The 21,950-nt window shown below is 38.7% G+C and overlaps 3 protein-coding genes across 4 annotated transcripts; 2 read left to right on the top strand and 1 right to left on the bottom strand.

Moving 5' to 3' along the window:
• Positions 1-554: 554 nt before the first annotated feature.
• On the top strand, positions 555-4,231 carry LOC124297113 (uncharacterized). The gene is made up of 3 exons (XM_046747758.1): positions 555-687; positions 1,080-2,346; positions 4,159-4,231. Exons 1-2 carry the CDS (start codon positions 555-557, stop codon positions 2,339-2,341), a joined length of 1,395 nt encoding a protein of 464 aa, XP_046603714.1. The 3' UTR covers positions 2,342-2,346; positions 4,159-4,231.
• Positions 4,232-17,540: 13,309 nt separating this feature from the next.
• On the top strand, positions 17,541-19,226 carry LOC124297112 (uncharacterized). The gene is made up of 2 exons (XM_046747756.1): positions 17,541-17,875; positions 17,965-19,226. Exons 1-2 carry the CDS (start codon positions 17,584-17,586, stop codon positions 19,224-19,226), a joined length of 1,554 nt encoding a protein of 517 aa, XP_046603712.1. The 5' UTR covers positions 17,541-17,583.
• A 123-nt stretch (positions 19,227-19,349) lies between these two features.
• LOC124297059 (uncharacterized) lies at positions 19,350-21,346 on the bottom strand. 2 transcript variants are annotated; one of them, XM_046747657.1, is made up of 4 exons: positions 21,258-21,346; positions 20,866-21,148; positions 20,547-20,768; positions 19,350-20,242 (listed from the first exon to the last, which is right to left on the bottom strand). In XM_046747657.1, exons 1-4 carry the CDS (start codon positions 21,271-21,273, stop codon positions 19,387-19,389), a joined length of 1,377 nt encoding a protein of 458 aa, XP_046603613.1. In that variant the 5' UTR covers positions 21,274-21,346; the 3' UTR covers positions 19,350-19,386. The 2 variants fall into 2 exon arrangements, with proteins under 2 accessions (XP_046603613.1, XP_046603612.1); XM_046747656.1 differs by having other exon boundaries at positions 20,866-21,331.
• Between the last annotated feature and the right edge of the window lie 604 nt (positions 21,347-21,950).

Raw genomic sequence — 21,950 nt, 5'->3', positions numbered from 1 at the left:
ACCACGGACCTCTGCCACCATGTTAAATATTGAGGTTGGATCATTGAAATAAATATATTCGTGAGGTTTATTATATATAACGATCCAATAATTAAATTATTTATTGATAACTGTGAAAGATTCTTAAGATACATGAGGATTACAATATGTATGTATAAGCCATAGCGAGATGCGCTCTCTCTCTATCTACATGGCTGACTGACTGTATTACGCTATACATGCGCGCACACACACACACTCACATACTATACACACCTAGCGGCGCGCGCATCCTCACTCATGGATATATCTTGTTACATTTGTATGTGTGCAGTATGGCAATTACGTATAATTCAACAGAGTTATCATAAGTAATCATTGTCATTGTATTTCGCGCCTCTTCCTCTAGATCATCTTGTAGTACCCCCACTCCACGCCAGTGTTACCACATGTTTACAGTAAAACTAGAAACTTTTGGTCTCCTCCGTTGGTCTATCTGTCTGGACTATCATTCTTCATCTTTGTGCCGGTGAAACCACATGTGCCTTTTATAGGTGTTTACAAATTGTTTAATCATGGACAAGAAAAGATACCGAGGTTATTCAGACGAGGAAGAAGACAAGGAGAATCGAATGGAGAAGCGACTGAGGCGACTGGAGGATGCGATTTTGGAAATACGAGACAATAAGCGTCACAAAAAGAGACGTCGTAAGTTTATGTTTCCTTTATGTTCCAGAATATTCGATAGGATGCATCGGCATGCCGCTGGCCTATATGGCAGAGATTGGCGTTCGATGGTCACTCGTTTAGGCACTAACCTATATCGAGGAGTTATTACTCAGACCGGTGCAAATGTTTCGAGGCCACCCGTGTAGGCTCTAACCTACACGGAGGAGAGTTTCTCAAGGCGCATTTCTCGAGGCACCCTTTAGGCCCTAACCTATAAAGGGGAGTTGAACTCGGCCAAAACATGCCCGACGTCATTGCTAAACGTTTTAACCAGGGGGCAGAAAACAATGAATGAAAACCTATAGGTTTCAGACGCATACCTGACAACCGCGGAATAACGTCGTCATTATTGTTTTTACTTTCGTTGACAGGACGTCACCGAAGCTCAATGTCCCCATCGTCAGAGGCCAATCGGCGACGGCGTAGCAGAGGAAAAAGCAGAGGAAGAAGCCAATTTCGAAGAAGCTCTTCGAAAGGATCCAGCGTGTATGACGAATCGATACAGCGAGAACTCTCTTACAGCCCTTCAGAGCAATTTGTCGATCAGACCGCTGCGCAGGTTGGGAGCTTGTCAAGCTCATCCGCAGAGGGACAAGTGGTCCATCATACTGCTACGCAGGCAGTTTTGGGACAAGATCCTCCTGCGATAAACAAAATAACCCAACAGACTGTCACGGTTACACAGTCAGGGGCTCCGCAGGGGTCCAGCGCAGCTGACTTGCTGGTCCAGCAGACTGCGCAGAGTTCTGTTGTGACAGAACCAGTGATTCAGGCTAGCGCTCTCCACCTGAATCCTTCTCAGAGTCACAGCGTAGCTGGCGAGGAAACACAGTCAACCCAGGCAGCGATCTGTGAGGGTTCACTCGACCCCGCGATCCTAGAGATCTTAGGGAGACGCTTCTTGGAGGATCGAGTTCTGGCAGAAGCAATTCCTAAGGACTTAGTAGTTCGTTTGGAAGAAATCCTAAAGACGGGTTTGCCCACAGAGGACAGAGTCTCTCTCATAAAAAAGCACCCTCCGCCGTCCAATTGCGTCATCATCGATCCACCGAGAGTCAATCCCGAGGTTCAGGCGTCTTTACATGGGTCGGTTGTAAAGAGAGACGAGAGGATTCACGCAAAGCAGTCGAAGATCACGGCGTGTCTCGCCGCAATCGTAAAGGTTTTCTCGAGAGTTCTAGAGGGCGGAGCTGAAAAATTACTCATTCTCGAGCTATTGGGCGACGCTTCGAGACTGTTAGCTGACCTCCTCCACGACGAGTCGATCATAAGGAAAAGCCTGATCCTCGCGAACTTAAACGTGTCGTGTAAGGAGACCTTGAACGCTACTGTCCCAGATGAATGGCTGTTCGGACAACAATTGGAGGAGAAATTAAAGGCGGAGAAGGCACTTGAGAGCTCGCGCAAGGAGCTGAAAGCTCCTCAAAAGCCACAGGGACAGAAGAATTCAAAAAACTCGACAGCCCCGCCGCGTCGTCCTCAGAACAACCAGAGATTTGCTACGACGTCAGGCGGGAGAAAGGAGCCGAGGAATCAAGGATATTCGTCATTCCGCCGAGACAACCACAAGAACGGGACCAACTGGAAAAACAATCAGAAGTCCGAGCGGAGCAACAACCGGAAGCGTTATTAGAACCAGTAAGTTCGACTGTCGGAAGACTTAGATTCTTTAGACAAGAATGGGAACAGCTAACGCGTAACCCGTTAATATTATCGTGGATAGAGGGCTACAAGATACCCTTTGAGTCTCAGCCATGTCAGTCTACCTTTCCGAGGGGAATCTTCGATTCCAAAAAAGAAAGGGGGGCGATGGCCGATATAGTAGCGAAGCTGCAACGGAAGGGTGCTTATCCGCCAGTGCGACAGCACTCACGGCGAATTTCTTTCTGGAATTTTCCGGGTACCAAAGCCGGATGGTGGTTCTCGATTTATTCTGAATCTAAAGCAGTTGAATGAGTTCATTCAGACGGAACACTTCAAATTGGAAAATCGAAAGACCGTTATAAATCTCTTGAGCAGGGGTTGTTTTATGGCAAAAATTGACTTGAAAGATGCCTATTACTCGATTTCAATTGCTAAATCTAACCGAAAATTTTTAAGATTTCAATTCGAGGGTCAGCTTTATGAGTTTACGTGTATGCCCTTCGGGCTCGCCACAGCGCCATATGTTTTTACTAAACTGCTAAAGCCTGTGATGACCGATCTGAGGCGACAAGGGTATTTTTCGGTCATCTACATCGACGACCTTTTGCTCGTCGGTAGGTCCTTTGAGGAATGTCAAGCGAACGTTCGAGTCACGTGCTCGCGTTTGCAGAAATTGGGATTTACAATTAATGACGAAAAATGTCAGCTAATTCCGACAAACAAATGTAAATATATCGGGTTTTGGTTTGATTCGCTAAGTATGACTATCGAGCTTCCAAGGGAGAAAAGATTACGAGTCAAACAATTGGTTTTAAAATATAGCCGTATTCAACGTTGTAAAATTCGCGAGTTTTCAGAATTTGTCGGTAGCGTTGTCTCGTGTTGTCCAGCGGTTAGATATGGCCTGGGTCACACAAAGGCATTCGAGAGAGCACGATACCTTGCCTTGGAGCAAAATAAGGGAAATTACGACGGTTATATGACCCTGTCTCAGGATCTTCATTCGGATCTGAAATGGTGGGACAGAGTTATCCTCTCCGCAAAAAATTCAATTAAAGCTCCTCAATATTGTCGGGAAATCTTTACCGACGCGTCGTTATCAGGTTGGGGCGTTGCTTGTGGAAGCGAGAGATCTCATGGATTCTGGAGTAAAGAAGAAAGGGAAAATCATATTAATATACTAGAACTCAAGACGGCTCTTTTCGGGTTGAAATGTTTCGCCGATAACTTGAGAAACTGCGATATCCTCTTGCGGGTGGATAACACCACAGCTGTGGCGTATATTAATAGAATGGGTGGCGTCCGTTTTAAAGAATTAAACCGTCTAGCTCGTTCGTTATGGGACTGGTGCGAGACAAGGGGAATTTGGGTCTTCGCGTCCTTTATTAGTACGAAGGAGAATACGGAGGCGGATTTCGAATCACGTCGGCTTGAACCCGAAACCGAATTCGAGCTGTCAAACGCAGCGTTTCATTCGATAGTCCAGAAATTCGGGAGACCCGAGATCGATCTTTTTGCGAGTCGAATAAATTCGAAATGTAAAAAATATGTCTCTTGGCTACGCGACCCGAACTGTACAGCCGTAGATGCTTTTACTATGTCGTGGGAAACGATTTTCTTCTACGCATTTCCACCATTTATAGTCATTCCGCGAGTCCTGAGAAAAATTAGAAACGAAAACGCAACGGGTATTCTTGTAGTCCCTGACTGGCCAGGACAAGCTTGGTATCCACTCTTCCGGGCCCTCTGTGTTAGTGAGCCGCTGATTTTTAAGCCTAACTCGAAATTATTACTTTCCGCGAACAGGGAACCTCATCCGTTATGGCAGCAGACTACCCTGGTGGCCGCAATATTATCAGGAAAGCCTTCCAGATAAGGAATGTCCCCGAGGAATCCTTCGATTTGATGCTGGCCTCGCTCCGCAATTCATCGATGAAGCAATACGACGGCGCGTTGAGGAAATGGTGGTCTTTTTGCTCAGACAGGAACGTCAGCCCTTTCGATAATTCGATTGAAAACGTGTTACTATTACTAACCAACGAATATAACAAGGGAGCATCTTACGGATCCCTAAATTGTTTAAGATCGGCGTTAGCCTTAGTTTTGGGACCTCACGTGGGGCAAGACCCTAGAGTAAAAAGACTGTTTAAGGGAGTGTCTGAGTTACGTCCTCCGAAACCCAAGTACGACGAAACGTGGGACCCTAAGATTGTCCTGGATTATGCGGCCAGTCTAATGCCTAACGAAGAGATCTCGCTCAATAACCTCTCGCTAAAAGTTGTCACCCTACTCGCACTAGTCACGGGTCAACGAATGCAGACTCTTTCATTAATTAAGATACCGAATATTCAGAACCTGGGTGAAAAGATACAGATTAAAGTTCCGGATAAAGTAAAGACTTCGGGGCCCAACAGAAGACAACCTTTGCTAAATGTACCATTCTACGAGAAAGATAATAGTATATGCGCTGCAACAGCTTTGGTGGCATATCTTAAGCGGACACAGGATCTCAGGGGCGCCGAACAAGCATTATTTGTTGCAATCAAGAAACCATACGGGGCGGTTTCAGCCCAGACTTTGAGTCGGTGGGTGAAAAGTATGTTAGAACAGAGTGGCGTGGACACAAATATTTTTTCGGCGCATAGCACTCGGCATGCTTCGACGTCGGCGGCGGATAAGAAAGGAGTAAATATAGACTGCATAAAGAAAGCGGCAGGTTGGACCTCAGCCTCTCAGACCTTTGCGAGATTCTATAACTTACCTGTGTGTAACGATAAGGACGCTTTTGCCAAAGCAGTTTTAGATAAATAAGAAGTTTCATTCGTTCGAGTAGCTATTTTTTGTTTTGGGTGTAGTTGTACTACACTTTTGGGTTGTTTGTTACTTGAGAATATATTCATGTTCAACAATTCACCGTGTTTTGGTGCCGTAATGATCTTTAAACATCTACAAGATGATCTAGAGGAAGAGGCGCGAAATACAATTGAATGATTAAACGAACTTACCTGTGAGTGAAGTTCTATCATAATTGTATGTAGCGCCTCTTCCGAATAGATCAGTCCCACCCATAGGTAACCCAACTCTGTGTACACAGAGGTAAACCCAAAATATTACGGCAAATACTTTGAAGAAATGATAGTCCAGACAGATAGACCAACGGAGGAGACCAAAAGTTTCTAGTTTTACTGTAAACATGTAGTAACACTGGCGTGGAGTGGGGGTACTACAAGATGATCTATTCGGAAGAGGCGCTACATACAATTATGATAGAACTTCACTTACAGGTAAGTTCGTTTAATCATTCAATTAGTACATAATTATTTAGAAACTTACAGTTATAGCTGTGATATATAAGTCGTATATGATTGCAATTTAATTGCTTGTATTATATTTTAATAAGCTATTAAATACATTAAAATAATGATTGTATGTTTATAATCGTATTCTACATGTAATTGCGAAATAATCTCTAACGTTGTTGAAATTGTTATTTAATATTTGGCATTTAATTAATAAACCAAAGTACAGAAATTACTTTATTACTTTCCATTTACCATTCTTCATCGACAAGACTTAATGAATTTGAAGTTTTTATATTACACTTGTTATACTCCTTATAAAAAATACTGATTGAAAAAAAATTCACTACAATGAGATTTGAATTTTTTTTAATAATGTCAATTAAACGTAATTTTTTTTATGTACATATAGATATATAGATATACAATTTACATAAAACAAATTTTTTGAATTTTTTTCAATCAGTATTTTTAAGCAGGAACATTTTTGTTAATTATTTTGATGGTGAGTATCGATGTCATTTTTTAAAATTTATTTTTGTATTTATTCATTATTAATTTTTTTATTATCTATTACTTACAATTATTTTATCTCATTTCCCCTAATTTTACATATTTATATTATAGATAGTTTTCCAATTGAATTAATAGGAAAAAAAAAAGAAATAAATTTGTTAGTGTCTCGCTGGATTCGATCGTAGATCTTTGAGGACATGAGGCCAAAAATTAAATCGTTATGCTATTTCCTACTCGTTGCACAAGTGTGGTAATTTAGTTCTTAAGCTGTGAATAGGTCAGTTAGCTGATTTGTTTGGCTACAGAGAGCGCTTCGATACACTAAAAAGTTCTATAAGGTTTAGGAACTTCGTTATTTAACTCGATTATGTTGGCAATGATGTGATATCTGGTGTCGAATAAGGGTCCCATGTTAAAGCATTGAGTGGCAACCCGCTGGCCCAGTGTATCGCGCTCGGCACGACGCAGCACCTGATGAATAATATAAAAAAAAAGTAGACTCCTTTCAGATTCCACTTGAAAAATTTAATAGTAATACAGAATTTAATAAGGAACCCGAAACTATTTTTTTTATAATTCGAAAACTTGTCATTAATGAGGTAAAAATAGTCAAACATTTGAATTGTTTATAAAAATTGGGATTTCCAATAATGTTCAACATTGCATTTTTTTTATGAAAGCCTATTCGTTCACCTTCCGAATGCACTGTAAATGATGTCTTTACGTCGAATAGAACCGGATATATCCGAGCTCCTTTTGGATCAAAATTGAATGATTGTCTTGTAACTTTCGAAAACAAACATAATTCGGACGAACACCAAAATGCGTGTCGATTCTTTTTACCTTTATTTCATGTGAAAAAAAGTATGAATAGATTGAAAAAATACGAGGTTATTTTTTGATTGACGTGACGTAGAATTCCTTATACGTATGTTGATATAGATATACATTCTTAATATTTCAACGAAAATTATATTCGCCGGCGTCCGTATTTCTACGCAATGCGATCACGTGACTGGTAATAGTCTAATAGCCGGTATTCATAGTCAGGTTCGATTTGCAGGACTGTCTTGAGTCAGCTCAAAGCATAGCTTAATCGGCTGAGAGCTATTCCTAATACAGTCTCGAAAATAATACGTAACTATTTACGAATACCGGCCAGACGTCGTCACAGGTCATTTTGAATTGAAAATGCAACGAATAGCTGTGAGCAAATTCATGATATAACAACGAAAATATCATCAATCTCCCAGGTCTCACCACGTGGAGGTCGCTATCAAACAGAGACCCGCCTAACCCGTCTCTACCTCCCAACCATGATCGGGTTTGCACCAAACAAATACAAAATGATAAAGAATAATATAAAATGGTAAAAGTAAAATTAAACTCGTTTGAACTTAATAAACATAATCACGAAATCTATAAGAGAAGGATCTCATAGAAATTAAATTGAAACAGTATAAGTGAAACATGACAGTAATCTTGATAGAGAAAATTGATATAACAAAGCATCGAGCATTGTATACATTATATAGGTAAATAAATTCTATAGAAAGCGCAAACTATGGAAAGTAGTACGTCACGAGTGCAGGTCACAGATAGTAATGAAAAAATAGGCTATAGAATATTTACATAATATATAGGTATACACGCAGTCTGGTCCGACTGCAGAAAGTATTCCTGGAATGAATAATCAGATATATAATTATAACGATATGACTAGCAAATTTTTAGCACAGTAATACATATAACTAACTAAACATAAATCACAGAAATATTGCACGTAAGTTATATACAAAGCTATTATATTTATGTACTGTAACGTGGCATTTTTGATGCCCGTTACAAGGGGCTCCTTGAACCCTGGGCGGAACCAAAAATTTAGGAATTTCCGAAATTGAGTCGCGAAGTTTTTGAAAAAGAGCGCCAGGACTAGAGTCACGCATCCGAAACTACGAGAGGGGACACCTTAGCGACTAGCGTAAGATATTACAGGTTTTTTTTTTTTTTTTGTTTTTCTTTATTTTTCGAGCTACGACGGCATCAGGCAAGAAGTCGACACCGAATTCGAGGAAATTGCGAAGTGGCGGACTAGCGACAATTGCGAAGGAAGGATGTCGAGGCTGCGGAGGGGGAGCCGACGCAGATCCCCGCATCGCGGGAATCCAAGGTGGACGCGATTCCCGCTGGCGGCCGGCGCGCCGCAGCCTCTCCCCCTTCACCCCGCCAACAATTGACCAGCGAACTTGCGACGGACCGACTAACGACGAGGGAGCACCACGCTCACCGCCAAGACGTCATGGAGCTGCGCAGAGGACGAGATTTGTGGCACCCGGATCGGCAGTACCGACTGTCACCGCAAGGGAGCACGTCAGTGCTCAAGGCGGTGGCGACAACCAGCAGCAGCGGAGTCGGCGGAAACAGACGTTGACCGTGAAAACTGATTTCATCGACGCCATTAGCTAAACAAAGGCCACAGCTGTAGCACGTGGTCAAAGTTCAGACAAAAGTGATCATTGGGCTGTAATAGTTTTAGGACATTGAATAAATATATGATATTTATACATAACTAGGTATTCGTCGTTGGTGTGTGTGTAACCCCGCATAACACAATCCCTACAGTGGTGACCCCGAGGAAAACTATTATAAAAAAGAAAAATGTCTGAGACTGACCAAGACAAGATAGAAAATCTCCAGAAGCAGCTCGCAGATATGCAAGCGGAAATGGAACGGTTGAGAACAGCAAACCTGTAGTTGACCCACTAGCTAACATCGGACAATTACCAGGTAACACACAAGTTGACATCGCAACTATTGCTACGTACAAGCTACCTCCCTTCTGGAAAAGCAAGCCCCAGCTATTGTTCACGCAGATTGAATCAATATTCCGTAAGCGAAACGTTCGCACGGAAAGAACAAAATACGACGCGGTTATGGAAATTCTCGATCAACAAGCAGTGGACGAGATTTCCGATATCATCGAACAACCAGTAGATGACCAGTCATACACAAGGTTGAAAGAAACACTAATAAAACGTTTCTCTGAATCATCAGAACGCCAACTACACCGACTCCTGTCCGAGGTCGAGCTCGGTGACAAGAAACCATCTCAGCTACTGCGCAAAATGCGAGATTTAGGCAAGAATGAAGCAACCGACAGTCTACTGAGAACAAAATGGATGAGTCTGCTGCCACAGAACGTCACAAACATTCTACTAGTAGCACACGACGTAGACCTGAATGAGCTAGCGGAGATGGCTGACAAGCTGATGGAGTTTGCGGGCGGTTATGTCACAGCTGTAAACACTACAAACTCTCAAGGAGTTTGCGCAATTAAAAACTCGGCAGACAAACAACACGAAGAGAGACTAGACAAAATTGAAAAAATGATTAGTGATATACATATCAGCATCAAAGACCTACGTGAAACAAACAAGACCAAGTCACAAGAAACCAGACCACGTTCACGATCAAGATCACGCCCTCGATACCCAGATGGTAAATGCTATCATCATCATAAGTTCGGGGACGCTGCGTACAAATGTCACGGACCATGGTGACCAAAAAACCCGAACCATCAACCGGGAAACTTGTAACACTGTCGTCTACGGAGGCCAGGGGCGACAGTGCAATAAATCGTGAATCACGCCTCCACGTATACGATAAAACAACCAATCAAAAGGTTTGATAGACTCGGGATCCGTCGTATCTGTCATACCACGTACGACTACCAAGAACAAAGCTAGTCAAACATCGCAAAAACTGTATGCCGCAAATTCAACTGTGATAAACACTTACGGACAACGTCATATCACATTAAACTTAGGAGTTCGACGAGATATTGACTGGAATTTCATCATAGCTGATGTTAAATCTCCAATCATAGGAGCTGATCTGATCGCTCATTATGGATTATTAATCGATCTCAAGAGAAGAAGACTGATAGACCCAAAGACATCTTTAGAAGTACCGGGTGAACTCAAACAAGCATCCGAATACGGTATCTCTACACTCTGTGATAGTCAACTACCTCAAAATGAATATTCACAGAAATACAAAGACCTCCTAGAGGAATTTATTGACATAACAAAACCGAGAACGAGATCAAGGAAAGACATTGACCCAAAGTTCGCGCACTATATCCACACAACAGGTCAACCTGTAAGAGAACGTCCTCGGAAACTAGCTGGGGAAAAACTGGAAGCAGCAAAAAAGGAAATTAACAAAATGCTGAAAGAAGGAGTCATCCGTCCGTCAAAGAGTCCATGGGCGAGTCCAATTTTACTTCGTCCAAAAAAATCAGGTGAGTGGGAATTATGCGGGGACTACCGAAAAGTAAATGCGCAAACTATCCCAGATAACTACTCACCACCATCGATACAGAACCTAATCCAACTGCCACCTGAGACAACGGTGCTATCAGTGTATGACATGGAGAAAGCATACAGCTTGACCCCGGTGGCAGAGGAACACGTCGAAAAAACAGCAATAACGACACCGTTTGGCTTATTTGAACATCTCTATTTGCCATACGGGATGCGCAACGCAGGAGAGACTTTTCAACGCAGGACAGACTTTTCAACGCAATATCGACGAGATTCTTAGAGATTTGGATTTCGCTGAAGCATTTGTCGACGACATAATTATAAAATCAAAGAATCACGAAGAACACCTGAAACACACGAGGATTTTGTTCGAGCGACTGCGAAAACACGGATATGTCATTAATCTCAGTAAATGCACGATTGGGAAAGAAGAAGTGACATACCTCGGCTACACGATCAACAAGGACGGTCATAAACCCCCGCAAGAGCGTGTAGAAGCCATAAAAAACTACGCAAAACCCAAGACAATCAGGGAGTTGAGAACTTTCTTAGGCTCAATAAACTATTACCGCCGCCTAGTACCGCATGCAGCACAAATGCAAGCACCACTAAATCAATACCTGAAAGATTCAAAGAAAAATGATCGCCGGATCATACAATGGACTCCAGAAGCAGAAGAAGCGTTTGAGAAGTGCAGAGACAGCATAGCATCTATAGCGCTGACCAAGTTTTTATCAAACACAGCACCACTCGCCTTAATTACGGATGCATCGGACACAGGAATCGGAGCCGCATTGGAACAGTTTGTCGACGGAAGCTGGTCACCGGTAGGATTTTTCTCAAGGAAGCTTAGTGACACCGAAACGAGATACAGTACCTATGATCGTGAGTTGTTAGCGATCTACGCAGCGATCAAGTACTTTCAAGACATTTTGGAAAGTCGTAACTTCATGACCAAGACTGACCACAAACCACTCACATACGCTTTTCACCAAAAGCCACACAAAGCATCTCCGAGACAAGCTCGCCAACTCTGTTACATTTCCCAGTTCACAACTGATCTTCGATACGTAAAGGGTGAAGAAAATGTGGTGGCTGACGCGCTCTCGCGTGTCAATGTAATTAACATGCCAACTCGTCTCGACGCTGAAACTATTAGAGTTGCTCAGGAAAACGATGAAGAACTGCAAAACATCATCAGATCAAATAGATCACTAAATATGCACCGACTGAACGTTGAATCTGACACTCCAGTATATTGCGATGTATCCACGGGAACAGTGAGACCGTATATACCAGTTGAACTGAGGAAAGTCGCATTCGATGTAATACATGGTCTATCACATCCAAGCGGCAGGAACACCAGCAAGCTGATTAAAGAGAAGTATATTTGGCCTGGAATTAAAAAAGACGCGCTGAAATGGTCCAGAGATTGTATAGTGTGTCAAAAAGCAAAAGTTCAACGCCACAATAGACTACCTCACACAAGCATCGAAGTTCCCGACTCAAGATTTAATCACATAAATATTGACATCATCGTCCTCCCTGAGGTCGACCCCACATAACACAGGACGTCCACGGGATATCCCAAACATATCCCAAATGTCCTTAAGATATCCCGGATATCCTCACGAGGTCCCGAATATTCCGGGAATGTCTTGGACGTCCTCTGGAGCTCCCAGGGATATCTCACAAGATTTCATGAGTTGGTTAGTTTTTTGACACAAATAGGACATCCTTAGAATATCCTGATGATATCTTCTGACGATATCTTTGTAGTGAATTATGTTGCATCAGACTACTACGAGAAAATAATGTGGGAGTATCTCATTTATAAAGCCGGAAAAATTTTGAAAATTATCGACCGCAATGGTATTTTGGTTGAGGCACATCACATGTTGCGCGCTTTGCTGTCTCGTAATATTAAATATATACAGGATGCGCCGAATATGTGCGCAACACCGTTGTAGCAGATCCAACCTAACCTATATTCCGTTTTCACATCAGTCTTTACGTGCAACTAATAATTTGATCGCATAACATCAAAGATCTATAAATTACATATAATATATAATATATAATATAATATATAACAATAAACAGCAGTAACATCAATAGTAATAGTGACAATAATATAATAACGATAATATAAAGTATAAAAAAAAATTCAAGGTGAATTTAAGTTCTGAAATTCTCAGACAATTTCGTGTTTCTCTCAAACAAAAAATTTACTATCATATTAAATTTTTCTAAACTCCTTACTTACTGCTGAAATTTCATTCCAGCATTTATATAGCTGTGGTTTGGTATGTTTTTTTTCCAAATAATATAAAAAATTCTCAGATCTTAAAATTTTTCATGTGCTTCAAGTTCTGAATTTGATCGAAAATGTCAACAGGCTTTCATATTATAATATGATTAGTTGTTCAACAAAAGTTCCCCAAATTTGAATTTGATTATAACAACCAATCCTTAATGTTGCTATATTCGAGGTTCCATTTGTGGGAACTTTTCCACGGAAAAACCGGGAAATTTCAGAACTTCAGGCACATAAGTTTTCCGAATTCTCGAAGAGAATTTTGAAAAAAATATCAAAATCTTCAACAAATTTCATATAATAACGTTTACCAGTAAAGTGAATAGTGATCCAGAATTTGAAATAAAAACTTGAACTTCATGAATAGCGGTTACGTGTTCCGTTACACTAACAATTTGAGAAAAGATTGGCATAATCGTCGCGAATTTTGTGCTCCGTTCCAGTCGATACAATATCTCTAAAAACATGCCCAAAGAAAAAACTTTGAAGCCTGTCCGGAAAATATCTGAGCGTCAACTCCGGCGGCAGGTCAATGAGGAAAGTTCACTAGAGTACCTAAACATTTTCCAACGTAATGATGCGAATATGGATGAAATGCGACTGATATCTTCTTCTGATAATAATGCTTCCGTGTTGTCAGAAACATCAGATTTTGCAAGCTGCGCTGAGAAGAATATATTCAGTGAAAATGTAAGAGAATCTTGTTATATCTCTGATAAAAATCATGAAAACGCCACACATCCAGATGAATCCATTGTGGCTGAAGAGCCATATAACGAACCAGAAGTTTGGTATTCATCTGACTCATCGGAGAGCAGCGAGTTAGCTACTGCTGACAATGAGTCAGTATATGTTGAAAAGCCTCCTGTACCTACGTCTGAGGATTACAACCTGCAATCTTTTCTTGCTCAGTGGGCGGTATGCAACAGAATTCCACATGTGGCTATATCGTCGTTATTGAAGAAGCTAAGGCAGCATCCATGTCATTCGCACTTACCATCTGATCCCAGAACTCTACTAAAAACACCAAGGTCTACGATTACAACGGATGTTCACCCAGGAAAATATATTCATCTAGGCCTTGCTCGTGGATTGAATCAATTACTTGTCAAGTATTCAAGTGAAATAGATACTGATATTGAGTTAGCCATTGGTATTGATGGTCTCCCCATATCAAAGTCGTCCAGGGGTTTTCTATGGCCGATTCTGGGATCAATCGTTGGGTTTAATGATGTATTTATGATTGGAGCATATTATGGCAATGAAAAGCCTGGTGTCGCCGGCGACTTCATGCGAGATTTTATACAAGAAGCTAAAGACCTATGTGAAAATGGATTATCGTTTCAGGATACGTTGTACACGTGCAGTATAAAATTCTTTGTATGCGATGCTCCAGCGAAGTCGTTTGTTTTGAATGTCAAAGGATGTACTGGGTATTCTAGTTGCACAAAATGTACAATTGAAGGTACCTATGCCAATGGACGCATCTGCTTTCCAGAATTAACTTCACGGGAAAGAACCGATACAGATTTTAGAAACAAAACGGACGATGATTATCATGCAGGAGATTGTTGCCTTGAAGAAATTCCACGTTTTGACATCATCAAAAATGTACCATTGGACTATATGCATCTAGTCTGCTTGGGAGTTGTGCGAAAGCTTCTTTACTTGTGGTTATTTGGGGACCTAAAATACCGTTTGCCACATCGCAATGTTTTTTCAATTTCAAATGCTTTAGAAAAACTCAAGGGGTTTATCCCTTTAGAATTTGCACGGAAGCCACGGTCTCTTGATTTTGTGAAACAGTGGAAAGCCACAGAATATAGACAGCTCTTGTTATATACTGGTCCAATTGTTCTGAAAGATGTATTGCCATATGATGTTTACATGAATTTTTTGACACTTCACGTTGCAATAAGAATTTTGTGCAGCACCAATACAACTTCACTTTTCAACTATGCTCACGACCTACTCAAACATTTCGTTACATCATTTATGATACTTTATGGAAGGCACAGCGCAAGTCACAATATTCACGGCCTCATCCACATTGTACAAGATGTTAAGAATTTGGGTATTTTGGATAGCTTCAGTGCCTTCAAGTTTGAGAATTATATGCAAACTTTAAAGAGACTACTAAGGAAAAGTGATAAACCGTTGCAACAAATTGTTAGGCGCTATGTTGAAATAGAAAACAGCTCAGAAAGTACCACATCAAAAAAACGAAGTTGTAAATTCGAAGTACTCACACAGTCTTCTCATTACGATGGGCCATTGCCAGACGGCTGTGAGAATCCACAATATAAGATTGTTAACTATTCAGACTTTAAATTAAAAGTGGACAGCTTGGCGGACAACTGTTGCGGTTTAGTGAATGGGGAAATAATTTTGGTGAAAAATATTGTGTATGACTCACGTAAAGGCATACTTGTTTTAACAGGAAATGAGTATGAGGAAAAAAACAATTTTTACACTGAACCATGCGACTCTTCATCACTTGACATATGGTCAGTTGGAAAACTGTCAGAGTTGAAAACATGGCCTTTAGAAGATGTTCGCCAAAAGTACGTGAGATTGCCATATGGATCCAACAACTTCGCGGTTTTTCCGATGCTACATGTAGAACTTAATTAATTTGAGAACAAAAAATAATGATAATGATAATGATAATCAAAAGAAGAAAAAGAAGAAGAATTAGAAGAAGGAAATCATCAATCAATATGTTAATAATGAATAATAAAATAAAATGGAATATAAAATGGATGTACCCACGTTAGGTACATACCTGCGCTGAGGGACCTTGTACACATTATCATCGCATACGGCCCTAGCGCGTCATCGTGAGCGCAACACGGCCCCCCCCTCATATGCGCAAAAATCATGCGTGGCAGTTAGCCGGCCGGTATTAACCTGTAACTGGTGCAAGAGCTAACGAAACTCGGCACGTGCTCGGCACGTTGTAACAGTCACGGTGTTGACGAGCGATTCAAACTGTTTTGTGAACGAGAAGACACGTGGGCTGTTTCTACCTATGCAGGGTAAGTGCAATAACATTCTAACTCCTATTTTTCTTCTTGTAAGCTACACGATTTGTGCGATATTCTTGATATACACAGAAAAATCACATTAACGAAAATGGAATATGGCGACGCTTCAGTGCAAAACATCTAGATGTCTCATATTTCGGGCTATTAAGACGATTCCGTAACCATATTTGGCTAACATAAACGGGCAGGTAGCCGAGGTAGAATCACGCTAAATCTCACGTGAAAATTTACGAGGTATTACGGTCATAGCCATAGTTTGGCTCATTAAGAGTAAGTAACACCGATAGCGTGGTTTCTACTTCGCGCACGCGTGAGTGCCAAGTCACGGGAAATTTTTGCGCAACTCGAATAGAGTGTCGAACCGTGTGAATAGTAGTTTTGTTTCGAAGAATTGAAGTACCTATACGAAAAAAACTTGATACGAGGTGTTGCGAATTGTGTTCCGCATTATTCTGTGTCTTTTTGACCCCTCGAGGGCACACCTTCGTAGAATTACATAAAGTGCACACGAGATCAAAATAACTCCAAGCAATTTTCAAATTCATATACCTCAAAAAGTATGCATTCTTTCGGGTAAAACGTAGAGACACTTCTTGAAGCTAAAAAGTCATGTTTTAACCCAGTTTTATTACTTTTTATGAAAAAAATTATTATTTTTTCTCAATTCATAGTCATTTCAGAGGTTTCGAGATTTTATAATGTTCTACAGATTGTTGTGTTGCCTGTTTCTCTTCTTAAAGTTCTTTGTTCACTGGTTTGTATAGTATTCGCGTAGATAAATTTGAGAACTTGTGAGAACTACCATTTCAGACTCAAGCATTGCTAGCAGAACGAAGTATCATTTTTTATTTCCAGTTATTGGCAAAGTAGCAAACCACTTGCAGAATTTAAAATCGAAAAGCTTTATTGAATGTGTATATTCAGCATTGAAGACGTATGCACGTTTCAATACACCCATATTAGTATAGTTGTGTAGGTGGTTCTATATTTGTTACAAAAATCATGATCAGGATTTGCTTACAGTGCTGAAATTATCTTGTTGAAAAACTGTAACTATTATTTGAAAATGTTGATTACCTAGAGTATTTCTTTACAGTGTAATTTAAGCAAAGTCATGGCGCAATCCAAAAATTATGTCATTGTAGAGTTTGAGGATGGAATTCAATTGATAGCGAGTAATTGGCTAATTGAAGAGACCATGGAAGCTTACTGGCCTAATTTTACAACGATGAATCGATATTACAAGGCTGTGCAAGTATTGGAACCGATTAAGATTCGTGGAAGTTGTTCAAAGTAAAACGTATACTGGCCAAAACTTGTAAGTTAATTTTTCTTTACACCCGTGGTATAGGCTCAACTATGTACTACGATGACCAGAATTAGTATTCAGTCTACCATCGTTTTCTTTTTGAACGAGTTGGGTACAGATAAAACATTATAGTTTGTCCGTTCGGTTTAGGTGGACATTAACCAATAAGGTTACGAGAAATTATGAGTAATCTGAAATCCTCAATATCATATTATAAACATTTGTTTGACCGCTTTCGTTACTAGACTGCTATTGGTAAGTGGTAAGTACAAGTACTGTCGCCTGGTGTTCAAAATTTAAACTAGCGAAAACGGGTCAGCTGTCATATGGATATTGCTCAACATATTGATAATGTAAATTTTAATTTACAATTATTGAGTTTTTTTTATTGTTAGCTAAGAAACAAACTAAAATTAAAATGGAAAGTGTTGTTGATGATTCGGGTGTACGTTTTTCTCCGAGGGAAACAAAAAGTAAAGCTTTTTGCAGTGTGTATGGATGTAAGAGTAAAGCTTGTAGGGATTCAGATGTCAGATTTCATCTTTTTCCTAAAAAAAACAATTTCATAAAAATTATAAATACGTTCGGTGAAGAAGAAAAAGTAGACTGCCGAAAAATGTGGCAAATTGTGTTAAAAATTGGTAAAAATGTTACCGATAACATGCAAGTTTGTTCTTTGCATTTTAAACAGTCCGATTATTTTTCACCAGGTGATTATATTATATTATATTTGTTTTTTAATTATCTTAATAACTTTTTTATTTGCAATATTAACTAAGGGCATTACTTTCTTATGTAGATTTAAGCTCCAAAGGCAAACGAAGATTAAAACAAAATGCAGTTCCTTCATGTAATTTACCTTCTACAGACAAGACACCAAGATTAATCACCAACAAAAATACTGACAGAGAGACAAGAAGATTACGAAGAGATAAGAGTAGGAATGAAGTATTGCCAGCTAGTCAGCTTAGTTGTCAAGATCAGGATGTGTTAGATACTAATAACTTAGATACTAATAATTTGACAGAGGAACCGGATGACCAAGGAGAAAGTAGTTCCATCAGTTTAGTTCAAGATACACCTCTGCTTACAGAAAATGACCAAATTTTGGCTACAAAACGCCTGGTTGATATTGGTGTTCAGATTAAAAGCGGGGATTTAATCACAGATTTTTGTGATATTTTAAAAACTGAAAAAGAGCTCAACACACTAACTGGTATTATTAATTTTGATATCTTAAAAACTATTATTGACGTGGTAAAGGATGGCTTTCCTAAATATAGATTTGAAACGATGAACCTTCGAAGTAAAATAATAATGACATTCATAAAATTGAAGCATAATTTATCATATGCAATCTTGGCAGTTTTGTTTAAGTATTCATCTTTATCACAGTGTCGAAGAGTAGTCCTTAAGATAATCGATATGCTTTATGTTTGTTTGAAAGAAGGCATTCCTTTTCCGGATAAAGATGAAATTTCTAAGAATCTCCCAGTATGTTTTGATGATTTTAGAAATGTGAGAATCGTTCTAGATTGCACTGAAATATTTATCCAAAGACCAAAAAATCTATGCTGTCAACAAGCAAGTTATTCTCGGTACAAAAGTACTTACACAATAAAATTTATGACTGGAGTAACTCCTGGAGGAATAATATCATTTATTAGTGAAATGTACGGAGGAAGAGTTTCAGATGATGCGATATTTGAACAATGCAAAATATTAAATTATCTAGAAAAAGGTGAAGCAATAATGGTTGATAAAGGGTTTCGAGTTGATAAATTATGCAAGGAAAAAGATATTAAGCTTATAAGGCCTCCATTTAAGAAAGAGCAGCTTCAATTTACCAGAGAAGAATCACGATTGAACGCTAAAATAGCGAGAGCTCGTGTACACGTGGAACGTTCTAATCAACGACTCAAAGTCTTTAAAGTTTTAGGTTCGCGAATGCCAATTGGTTTAGTGAAGAAAGGCAAAGAAATTTTAACAATAATTGGTGCAGTTGTCAATTTAAGCTCTTCGATTTTGAAAGATGATAAATTTTTGTCTGAAAAGGAATAACTTTATTATAAATTAAATCTATTATTTGTAATATTACATTAAAACTATGTAATTCACCTAGAATGTTAATAATAAATGAAAACACAATTGAATATGTTGCAGGTATTTATTTAAATTTAAAAATATTTTTAAAGAACGGTTATTCACAAATAATCAACATTTAATTTTGTTTATGTTCATCTGTGCATGCATAGTGTAACATTTCATTGAAATATATTAATTTTAAAGATGTGAATAAATCGTTTACGAATTGTTTATCAAAATCTACTGTTAAAACTTTCATACTTTTATCAAACGAAGAAAATATAATAAAATCAGTTTTTTGAATATTTAAAATACCCATTCCGAACTGAATTTGGCCATAATACTTATGATTTTTTTTTAAACTCAAAATACTTTCATCTTTTGGATTTGTTTGAATGAAATTGAGTTTAGAAATAACTTCATTTACAGGTAAAGATTTACCCTCATATGGACATTTAATCTCTAACAATTTAATTGGTTTATCCTTATCGAAAATAATACCGTCAGGAGAATATCCTAACCACGGATTGTCTCTAGAAATTATTAGTCCGCATTGAAATACATTGGTAGATGGATTTAATTCTTGATATGTTTCTCGAGCAACAGGTTCAAATTTTAGACCATGTTTCATTGCTGGAGTGCTAATATTTGTCGGATAGAAATATTTCATAGACTTATTTTTCCAATTGGGTTTTAAATTTTTTCGATAAGTGTATAACTCGTAACATCGCGAGCCAGTTATTCGAAATTGACGTTCTTTCTGCCAAACACTATAAAATTTTTGAGTTTCTAAACAAATATTATAAGGATTCCCAATTAATTGCTCTAAAAGTTTCTGGCAACATTCTCTCAGTGGTCGGAAGGGTTTTTCAGAAAGATTGAGTAGGATTGATGACGAGAATGAGTGTGAAATCAAACGTTGGATAAGTTGTAAGTTCTCAGGAGGTACAGTTTCAATAGTAGGTTGTTGCAGTGGAGCATGCCTTCCAGTTCTGTGATAAATACATTCAAAAACGTGTGAAAATAAAAATTAAACACAACATGATTAGAGAGTCATAAATTTTGATGAAGTAAATGTTACATACAAGTCATGATTAGAATTGATTAAATTATTCCATCGAAATAGTAAAAAAGTTTAAATTCATCGGCAAATATATACAAAATTGATTAAATTAAAAACAACAATTGTTTATATAAACAGTGAATCATAAAATTGTTTTCATGAAAATTTACTTCAACAAAATTTTCATTAAAAAAAAAATCAATCATAAATAAATTAATCATTCACGCTCGTACGCATGCTCTGACAAAGCTGATTTTAAATTTTTCGAAAAAAGTTTTTCCTTGATTGACTTCTTGACATCATCACTTAGTTCCTTGTGATTTTTCTTTATATTGAAGCAGCCGTGTTCACTCAAAGGCTTTGGATTATATTGTTCCAAACAAGCATTGCGAGGTGCACTCCAAAGACATTTCCTGTCTGTTGATGAAACCGTTTTGAAGCCAGCCAAATCATTACTAAAAAAAAATAATCAAAATATAATTAATTTGGCTTGGTAGTAGAAATTACATACCAAGAAACATTGAAAAAATATATGCCACTGTTTAAACTTACCGTGTGCAAAACACCAAAACACCAGCACTATGTTTACATGTTCCACTGTTCCCAGCTGTACAGCTGCACACTGAGGAAATAACCTTATCAGTTTTACTAATAACTGTTGTTATTTCGTGAGGATCTCCCCGAGTATTGGATGATTGTATACAATATGATAATAATTCATACTGCTCTTCATTTTCACTCAAAATTCCCGTATAAATTAAATGATTCGCATTGACAACTTGCTCGCCTTCAATAAAATTTCGGCTTCTCGTTGTAGACTCCAAATAATCCAATACTTTGCACATTGATAAAAACATTTTTTTTATTATTAATAGAACTTAGGGTAATGTCCTTTTTTAATGTTTATTATTAATAAAATTTAAGAAACGGATTTGTTTACATACAGTTTACATATGACATTAATCAGCCGACCCGTTTTCGCTAGTTCAAAATATAGTCACCAGTTGGCGTGATTGCAACTCCCACTTACCAATTCTAGACATTAATATTTTGAGCTTTGGATCCATTTCTGATATGACGTCACTTTCTCTCACGTAGCCATCTTCCTTAACTGAATGAACAAGCTGTATTTAAGTCGTGTATTGTGAAAAAGAATTGTAATGTAATTCAGTAATTGCCAATGATGAATTTTTTTACCTCAAATATATTTACAAAATTTTAGATAACTATGAGAAAGGAACAAAAATTTTAAAAGATGCGGAAATATTTTCCGATCTCAATTCGGATGTTGATGATACATGTCTAAAATTGAGACGAAGAACACATGCTCGCTTAGTATATTCTGATAGCGATGATGAGGAGTCGGGTATGGAAAATAACAGTCGATCCAAAATTCCTCCTCTTCCTAAGCCCTATGTGAGTGAACCATTCATTCCACCGCAAAAACCGATAAAAAACAGCAAAGCATCAGCTGTTACTTCAAGGAAAATGGGATGTCACGAGCCATTGAACAATAACAACTCAGATTTCGAGGATGCGGAAATCCATTGCCCCAAGCAGACTGGCAAATATCTTAATATCCAAGAGCACTCAGAAGACGATGCTGAATCAGAATGTTCATTTGCTACAAACACACT

This window comes from Neodiprion virginianus, chromosome 2, assembly GCF_021901495.1.
Source record: "Neodiprion virginianus isolate iyNeoVirg1 chromosome 2, iyNeoVirg1.1, whole genome shotgun sequence".
In the NCBI taxonomy this organism is placed as follows: Eukaryota; Metazoa; Arthropoda; class Insecta; order Hymenoptera; family Diprionidae; genus Neodiprion; species Neodiprion virginianus.
This window is presented reverse-complemented; position numbering and strand designations above follow the sequence as displayed.